Source organism: Magnolia sinica, chromosome 12 (assembly GCF_029962835.1).
Source record: "Magnolia sinica isolate HGM2019 chromosome 12, MsV1, whole genome shotgun sequence".
NCBI lineage: Eukaryota > Viridiplantae > Streptophyta > Magnoliopsida > Magnoliales > Magnoliaceae > Magnolia > Magnolia sinica.
Window position 1 is genome coordinate 74,159,631 of NC_080584.1, and position 9,169 is coordinate 74,168,799.

The following is a 9,169-nucleotide window of genomic DNA, read 5'->3' on the forward strand; positions in this document are numbered from 1 at the left end:
GATTTGAGACTTGATACAAAGACCTTTCTAGAAATAAGGTTGTCCTACCATAAACTCTGTTTTTGGTGTAAGGTTGTCCTTAGAACAACGTTTGTATCAACCTCTCAAGATCTGAATTTTGAGGTTGTTTTACTTTCCTGCATTGTTATTTAATTTGGCTATCATTTTCTTTATTATTCCGCTGTTATTAGTTTTTATTTGACATTGTCCTATTCACCCCCCCCCCCCCCCCCCTCTAGGACATATAGCTTGGCCTTTTCAGATGAGTCACTGTCACTTCAAAGATGTGCAGTGAATTATTCCAGAAGGGTAAAAGGGAAAGGGATGGGCAGGGTTTTGGAATATATATATACTGGGACCTATCCGAACTCGGCCCGAACTCAATTTTGGGCCGAAGAAAATGGCCCGTCCCGACCCGAACTCAATTCCGGGTCGGGCCGAGTTGAGCTTTTTCGGGCTAAGTCGAGCGAGTTAACCGAGCTAGCCCGGTTCGTGTACAGCCCTAATTACATGTATATTTAAACTAATAAGCTCTATTGTAGAGCCCATGGGAATGCTTATTCTAAATATCCAACAGTTAGATTGTCCAAAGCATTGATCATGTGAGGCCCACAAAATCATTGTCTTACAGACCACCCTTGTATTTTGTTATTTATCAATGGTTAACAATTGTTTTCTATCGTATGGCCCACCTAATGGGTGGATGAGGCTGATTGTTACATAAGGTGAATCTTGCGGTCGGCCCAACCTATTAGAAGGGTTGGATGTGGCATGCACAAGATAGAATGGAATTTATTTGCTGTGTGGGCAGTAAGTTGTGGTCCAGCCACTTTGACTTCCTTTTTCCACGGGAAATAATGCAAAATCGCGCTTAAAACCTCTAATTTAAAGCAATGTGTCCTGATTTCAGGATTTATTACAACTACAAATATTGCTTGGTTGCACCAAATATAGGGAAATTTCATGATATTTGCCACCAAATATTGTGAAATATCATGAAATTTCACTATGTTTGGTGCAACCAAACACATCCACATCCAACCATCACCAGAAAATAACATAAATCTTCGTATTCTTTGATAAGATATCACCAGAAGGAGAGGGCACTCAATGTTCTGGAAAATGTGATTTGGAAGAGATTAAGGGCTAGTTTTCGACATGACAACTTCGACTACAATCAAATGGGCTGCATCAGCTCCATGTTGTAGAGCTGGTTGTCTACGTACTTTGCGATGTGGGTCTCTCATTAATCTCAGTCACTCAAAAATTGCAGCTTTTGAACATATCATTCCAAACCACACCCTAGAGAACAGTTCATAGAATTGATCAATACAAAACTAATAAAGGATTTTCAAGCTCCTATCGGGCATGTAACTCTGTAATACTCACTTCATTAATGGAATGGGAGCCGGTTCTGTTGGTAAATGAGTCTTTGTTATTGAGGTTTTTCCGCACACAGAATGCAGGTTGCTTAGGGGTAGGCATGACTGTATCATTGTCGAGCATGAAAACAACAGATGCCATTGTTGGTCTATCCACTGCATTTTCTTGCACACACAACAGTCCCACTTGAATACATCTTAGAACTTCATTGGTGGAACAAGAACTGACCATCGACGAATCGACCAGCTCCAAACCTCTGTCTTCTTTCCATAGCTCCCATGCCTGGAATTGTCACCAAGAAGTCAATGTTCAAGGCAGAAAATCCTAGAAGACGGTCTGAATATTTCATTACTGATCTGGCATGGTATGACATTTATACAGATTGTACGCATGGCATATGTCTCAATCCAAATCATCATATCTTTTGGTCCCCGCTATGGATCAGCAGTAAATCACCACAATCAGATTAAATAAACAAAACTTAACTTAAGGAGTTTTGTTGGGTGAATCTAGGCTATTAAACATTTTTCCCTTTACCCATTAATTTGATGGCTATGATTAAAATAAAAACAGAAAAAAAAAAAAGAAGAAAAAGCTGTGATTAGTTTAGGATAATCCAGCATTGTGAATTTTGGTCTATGGCCTTGTGATTCACAATTAGGAGGGAAATAATTAAAGTGCATATGATATAATAAAGTACCATCTGCATGCATGTAGATACAGTTCAAAATCTAAATTGCGAAACAAAAAAAAAACAATCAACGTGTCGTTTCCAGCCCTTTTTCTCTTTTCGTAGCAGGTCTCTGTTTTTTTTTTTTTTTTTTCGAAATTTAACGAAGGGGGTTTTTCTTCCATGTTTCAAGAAACATGAATTTTTTACTTGCTTCCCTAAAATTCACAACGCAAAACTATCAAGCAGTTCATATTTGATGTACATAGATCAAGAAGGAAAACTTGCACTTACATATCTTATCAAATTCTGTGAAGGATCGTCGCTGAAACAGCCATTGTTCCTCTTCCCATTAATGATCTCCAACAGTAAGACCCCAAAGCTAAAGGCATCTGATTTCACTGAGAAAAGCCCATCCATTGCATACTCTGGAGACATATAACCACTGCATTCCATTTTCCCGCATTAGGTTTCATTGTGAAGAAAGAAATTTGAAGTTACGCAATGTGTGATCAGAGTTCATTTAGTCTTCTTGGGTTCTCAGTATGACGACCTAAAGATATGATGGGCCCCATTGTGGAAAGCTCATGGCCTGAAAAACTCCCAATCAGGAAAATTCTAACCTTTCAACTGGTGACCAGAAAGTAAATGGTTAAAATGCAGCAATGATCTGCATCCAACAGAAAGAGACCAGAGATTTGATGACTAGAACGGGTGCTTTTGCTCCATAGGCCATCCATGCTGCACCCATCATATCTACAATTTTGGACTGCTAAACCATGGGCCCCATTTGCACAAACTAAAAATCGAGCAGACTTGAGATATCCTGAGTCATACATTGTTGAATACCTAAACTTTGGAGCTTTCATCACATGTTTTGAAGTACTTACTATGTCCCAACCACTCTAGTAGTGTTTGCTTCAGTCTGATTTCCATCAAATATCCTTGCCAAACCAAAATCTGAGATTCTAGGAATCATCTCATCGTCTAGAAGAACATTGCTGGCCTTCAGATCCCTATGAATAATTCGAAGTCTAGAATCTTGATGAAGATAGAGAACCCCACGAGCGATCCCCATGATAATCTTAAATCGCTGTCCCCAATCCAATAAAACCCTCCTGGTGTCATCTGCGCCAGATTTCAGTCTAGTTATAGCAAATTAATGCCATGTGTGCATGCGCGCATGGACGTGTTTGTGTTCCCCCAAAATTGAGAAATTACAATAAAAGAAGAGTCTTGGAATGATTCTGATGCTTTTATTTTTATTTTTATTCTGCATAACCTATACACCAAGAATAGGTTTATAAACCATGTCTGCAAATGATTGATACATATTCCAATCAATCAAAGCTGTTAATAAAATGGGAGATCTCTTGTATAGGACAGAACCAAAAATAGGGTTGATCTAATGTTCCAAACTAAGATTGGTTTTGGACCATAACTGTCGGGAGATTTAGTTTCTGTGTTCTGTGGGTGATGACCTGTTTAAGAGATGGCCCAGTGATTTGATGGTGGTCTGGATCAATACACATGCGCACCCATTTGACACAGAGTTGGTATTTTTGTTTATAGCTTAAGCTCATGATCATGCCATGATTAATACATAAGCATAAAGAATCAAACAAAGGGGCTAGTAGTGATATGCTGATTTTGTAGTTCGATGGTCAGTCTTGTTGATTTAGTTAGGGACCCATGCAATTCATGTGGCTCCCTTGGTCATCCTTGAATGGGATCCACCTAATATGCAAGTAATTAAGATAAGTAATAAAGTATTAAGATAGTCGAACCAAAAATAAACCAGTCCAAGCTTCTGTTTCTCATGTACTCGTAAATCAACATCTTTTCATCTCCTTCAATGCAGCAGCCCATAATCTTAACAAGATTCCTATGTTGAAGTTTCGCAATCAGCAAAACTTCGTTTTTGAATTCTTCGCTCCCTTGCCCGGAATTCTTCGAAAGCCTTTTCACTGCTATTTCCTGACCGTTCATCAGCTTACCCTGAAAATTACCATCCAACAAATTTGGGTTTTGATTAGAATCAAGAAGCACATAAATCCACCCTTTCTTAAAAGCGATAACATAATAGCATTATACTAAACTTTCACATATAGTGCCATCTTTCTGTTAATGTGTTGCTTGTGTGGTGCTGCATAAAAACACCTACACAAAATCAATGCAAGCAAAGAAAAACCATAGAAGAAAGAGCTAAAACAAAACCTAAAAGTCACGCACACGCACACAAACACACACACACACACACACACAAACACACACACACACACACACACACACACACACACACTTTTCTACTATACAACGAATCACTCTCTCTCTCTCTCTCTCTCTCTCTCTCTCTCTCTCTCTCTCGTCATGTGTTTCTCTTATTATAAAGAACACATCATATAGAAAGCCTTACATAAACCTAGGAAATTAGGCTTCAAAGAGAAGGGCTTTACTAAGGAAACTTGTATATGCGTACGCTGCCTGTAAGGCAAAAAATGAAGATCAGTCGGGGGAAAATCAAACCATTCCGCCCACCTCCCACAAAAGTCACATATTGACAAGAAGTCTCTATGCAATCCTTTCTCTTTTATAATTTGTAAAACGAGGCATTACCTTATATACAGGGCCAAAGCCTCCCCCACCGAGCTCATTTTCACTTGAGAAGTTATTAGTAGCGGCTGCTACAACACGCAACTCGAATAATGGCAATTCTGATCCTTTCGTACTTTCTTCAAGCTCATTTTCATCATAAAAGATTCTATGATTTCTTTCAATACTGTTGCTACCTAAATTTCACATGGTAACAAAATTGAAAAATATCAGATTTGAAGCAATTAAAATTTGCTTTCAGTCAATCAAATGCAGTAATTTCTACCTTGTACTTTTCTCTTCCTCCTCCACAGGCAACAACCACAAAAAGCAAAGAGAATCACCCCCAAAATGATTGTTATTATCAGTATCATCTTCTTTTTCTTGTCAAGTAAGCGGTTGGATTCTGTTAAAAGGAAATAATGTACATTAGTAAAGGAAAATGTTCAGTTGTTGTGATGGCTGCTGATGAAGCATGGGTAGAGGATGAATGAATGAATGGCTAGGATTGCATATATTTGGGCTGGAGGGGCCTCAATTGGGCAAAAAATGGCCTAATGCGCACTGTAGCTTCTGATTGCCATATCTATGTAATCAATTATTTGTTTTGTGTGTACAATATATCATTTGGAAAGCTATTGATAAGCTTTATATTTGGCCAACACCCAGGGTTTATTGGCCTTCAAACAACTTCTCAAAATTCCAAAATTCCATGATTTTAAGGAGTCAAATTAGGGTTGAAACTTACTTTTTCAATAAGTTTTGTCTTTGTTATTCAAGGTCCAGAATATTTGTTTTAGCGTCATATGTAAGTTTTAGGAGGATTGGACATCTTTTTACCATTTTCCTACAATTTTACTATGTTAGAAAAGTTTCTATTTCAAATCAAATTAGGTTTTAGGGTTTCTTTTGCTTATACAAAGACATTAGATAAATAGTAAATAATACTTTCATCAATAATAACAAAATTTCTTGTAATTTTTTAGAGATTTCTCTCTAACGGATTCAAGGGCTATTCTTAAGAAGGAAACAATTACTCCTCTTTATCCATTGACATGCTATGTTATTTGGTTTCAGAGCCATTATGCCATTAATATCAAGAACATAGTGTCTAAAGTAGTGGTAGACATGTTATAATTGAAGATGAAAAACACTATTCTCCATACATAATGGGATGGATTAAGGAAGTTAACCATACCAAGATAACTAGACGATGCTTAATTTCATTTTGATCGGTAGCTATTAAAAAGAAGTTGTTTGTGATGTGTTCTCCATGGAATCATTCAATATGATACTTGGATGATCATGGTAGCATGATGTTGATTCTATCCATAGATATAATGAAAATATCTATATATTTTTCAAATACGGGAAGCATGATGTTAGGTTTATTACCTATCTTCTAATGTTTCATGCAAATTCATATTATAACTTGATCTTTGATTCATTAGTAGATTTTATCGAAATTGAAACTGATTCCAGGATCGCCATGAACCTCCTGCTTGGGAAAGCGCACACCCCGTGGCCTTGGAAAAATTGGGTCTCCAGAATTTCCTCTTTGATCCAGCAAGGAGCTTGTTCTCTCAACCATATTTTCAGAGAGGGCAATGGGCCGGCTGATGCCATGGCCCATATGGGTAGTGACCTTCAAACATCAGCTCTCATCCCCTCTGCATCTTCCCTTCCGAGGCAGGTCAGGGGACTACTTTTTCCTTGATAGGGTCGGGCTTGGGACGATTAGAACCAGGCCGGCTAAGTCCTTTTAATGGGGGCAGGCCTGTTCTTTTGGTTGTTTTTGTTTTTTCCTTTTGATTTTTCTTGATACGATAGGAGAGGCCTGTTTTGTTGTTCGCCATCCTGAAGTCCCTGGTCTGTAAATCTCTGTTTATAATATCAATGATACAGAGGTCTTTTGCCAAAAAAAAAAAAAGGAAAAAAAAAGGTGATTTACATGTAAATAGATTCGAAAATACATCTTTTTGAATAATCAAAGACTTTGAGAGTTCTATACTCTTTAACTCCTTAGATTAGAGAATCAGGCCCATCCACACTTGTATACTGAGTAAGACCACCGACTGTCCTTTGATGGTGTAGCCTGCCACATGATTAATCATCCTGATTTCTTGGTGATCATCTACCACCAAACGATTTGGATCAATACAATTCATCAGAGATTTGAAGATGGAGCAGCAAAACAACATTCACACATGAGGTCCACTCCAGACCACTACATTAAGGTTGTGTTTGAATGCTTTACTGGACAGAATCGCAATATTTCAGATTAATAACAAGTAAATCAAAGCATTTAGGTCTTGCCCCACTTAATTTACTAAGTGTTGCAATCACAATGAAAAGGGTTGGATTCCCACCATAAAATAAAATGGTGCCATCTTGACTTTTGTCATTTCCTCTGTCATAGATTGAAAAATTGCAATTGGTTTGAAATGGTTTTCAAAGGCACGCGTAATTTGACTTTTGTCATTTCCTATTCATAGATTGAAAAATTGCAATTGGTTTGAAATGGGTTTTGAAGGCACACTTAATTTCAAAGTCTTTTATTATTAATCTACATTTAAAATAATCATGTTTAAGAAAATCTTGTAGAGTAGGTGAAATAAATAAATATGACTGATTTAACTTGTGTCTGGTCATTTTGAATGAGTCGAAGTGACGACTCGATGAGTCGAAGTGACAACTCGATGGGTCTTCACAACTCAGTACCAATAACACACTAGAACGAGTTTCCTACTTGGTCGTCCATGAATTCTTTTCTAGTCTAGTCAACGAGTTCTTGAATGAGTTGTCTCACTCGACTGAGTTTTGAGTCAACTCACCGAGTTTCAGAACTGGGGTTGGCCTAACATTAATAGAGAAAGATAATACAATAGCGTAGCAAACAATATCACTTACCTAGCTCAGAAGCAGCCACACGTATGTAGACATCCTGCCCTCCATCAGAATATACCTGAAGATCAATTAAATCTCCACCCCACATCACACACCCACTCCCACCTCCATTAATATCAGCACTAGAATAAGCCGTGCAAGAACAATTCTTCAAACACTCATCTTCACACTCCTTCAGGCTAGCACGTGTATCAACTCGAGCGTGCAGAGTATCAGGCAACTTCGCATGTTGCAACTTGAAGAAACCATCTCCCTTCTCACACTCCAATACTCTTCTTCTCACACACCCATCCGTCCCATCTCTCAAATACCAGTCCTGAGGTGACCTGGGTTCGAACCCATGCAAACACTCGCATGGTGGTGCATGATTCGCGTAGCAGCCAGCATACGTGCCACATTGACCATATCCATCACAGCGTTCTCCTGGAATTTCCCAGAACAGATTCCATCGACGGTTGCTATCGAGCCACGTCAGTCGATGGATTTTACCTGATCCAATCAACACCATCCTTGAGATGATTGACTGATTGTAGGCATTGAACATCACGTAAGTCTCGTTTTCATTCGCAATGTAATGGAAATTGAATATGAAGTGTAGATTCATCTGTGGCACGCCGCTGATCCGCTGGCCGTTCCACGGCCCGCTTCGCCAAACCCGTTCCGATCCTTTCCATACGATGTACTGAGGCATACCTCGGGTATCAATCCGAAACGAGAATTCCCCACATGCCGGATCGTCTGGGGACTTCCACGACGTTAGGTACCAATCTAGGCCAGTTCTCCAATTCACACCGATTTTCATGCCCGGTAACAATGTATCCGTCATATGATCGAAGCTCTCCCACAATACCCTCCCTCCATTATCACTTAAAACTAAATTACCTGAATCCAGTAGCCTTGCACTTGAATAGTTTGTGATATCTGAGCCATTCATCGCCGACCACACGGTTTGTCGAGCTGCATCCAAGAGTAGTAGATTTCCGTTGACGATTGAGAGTACACCGGAGGAATTTGTAAGTGGGTTTTCTCTGTTGGCGACCCACACCACCGTTTGCTCCGGGACATCGTTGTACCATATCCCAACGTAACGGTTCTTCGAATTGCTGGGGCTGAAGAACCCTAATACGAACTTCTGGCCGGCTGAAACTAGGGTTTCACTGTCATTGATAGAGTGAGTTGGACTTATGGTGTCGATTGGGGTGCAAAATCGGAAGAGAAAGAAGGAAATGAGTAATAAACGTGAAAAGCGGAAAAGAATAGCCATCAGTGAGTGTTGTCGAATGTATTAGTTTCTGGTTAAATGGTATACCTTGTTTGGAGGATATTTACACCATTGCCCTCTGTGAGTGTACACACATTTGGAAACATGACAATTCAAATCAACATTCAAAAGGACTTGATACAAAGCAATTCTCAATGGTATTAATTCAGTGATACAAGACTACATGTAATTCCATCTAACATAATCATGGCCTTTTTCATTCTCTCCAAACGTTCAATTAAATTTACACCGCACCAAATGCAATTTCATCCCAGCTAATCCCATATCTAATACCATGCCCCTAAGGGCCCCTAAGGCTGTCGCATTACACCAACCAAAATTAGGGGGAGAGGATT

General features: G+C 39.1%; 1 protein-coding gene across 6 annotated transcripts; it reads right to left on the reverse strand.

Moving 5' to 3' along the window:
• Positions 1–791: 791 nt before the first annotated feature.
• LOC131221722 (cysteine-rich receptor-like protein kinase 10) lies at positions 792–8,475 on the reverse strand. Of its 6 annotated transcripts, none has more exons than XM_058217020.1 (7): positions 7,556–8,475; positions 4,670–4,842; positions 3,841–4,051; positions 2,944–3,181; positions 2,348–2,498; positions 1,390–1,665; positions 860–1,302 (listed from the first exon to the last, which is right to left on the reverse strand). In XM_058217020.1, the coding sequence occupies exons 1-7, from the start codon at positions 8,376–8,378 to the stop codon at positions 1,261–1,263; spliced, it is 1,914 nt and encodes a 637-aa protein (XP_058073003.1). In that variant the 5' UTR covers positions 8,379–8,475; the 3' UTR covers positions 860–1,260. The 6 variants fall into 6 exon arrangements, with proteins under 6 accessions (XP_058073007.1, XP_058073003.1, XP_058073002.1 ...); XM_058217019.1 differs by adding an exon at positions 4,932–5,051 and having other exon boundaries at positions 865–1,665; XM_058217021.1 differs by lacking the exon at positions 4,670–4,842 and having other exon boundaries at positions 867–1,302; positions 7,556–7,692.
• Between the last annotated feature and the right edge of the window lie 694 nt (positions 8,476–9,169).

Excerpts from the sequence above, each read along its gene's own strand:
- LOC131221722 (XM_058217019.1), bottom strand. The coding sequence starts at position 8,378 with ATGACGGATACATTGTTACCGGGCATGAAAATCGGTGTGAATTGGAGA. Across the intron at positions 4,843-4,931 it reads GAGGAAGAGAAAAGTACAAG|GTAGCAACAGTATTGAAAGA; the intron begins GTAGAAATTACT and ends TGTGAAATTTAG. Across the intron at positions 4,052-4,669 it reads GCTTTGGCCCTGTATATAAG|GGTAAGCTGATGAACGGTCA; the intron begins GTAATGCCTCGT and ends GGTAATTTTCAG.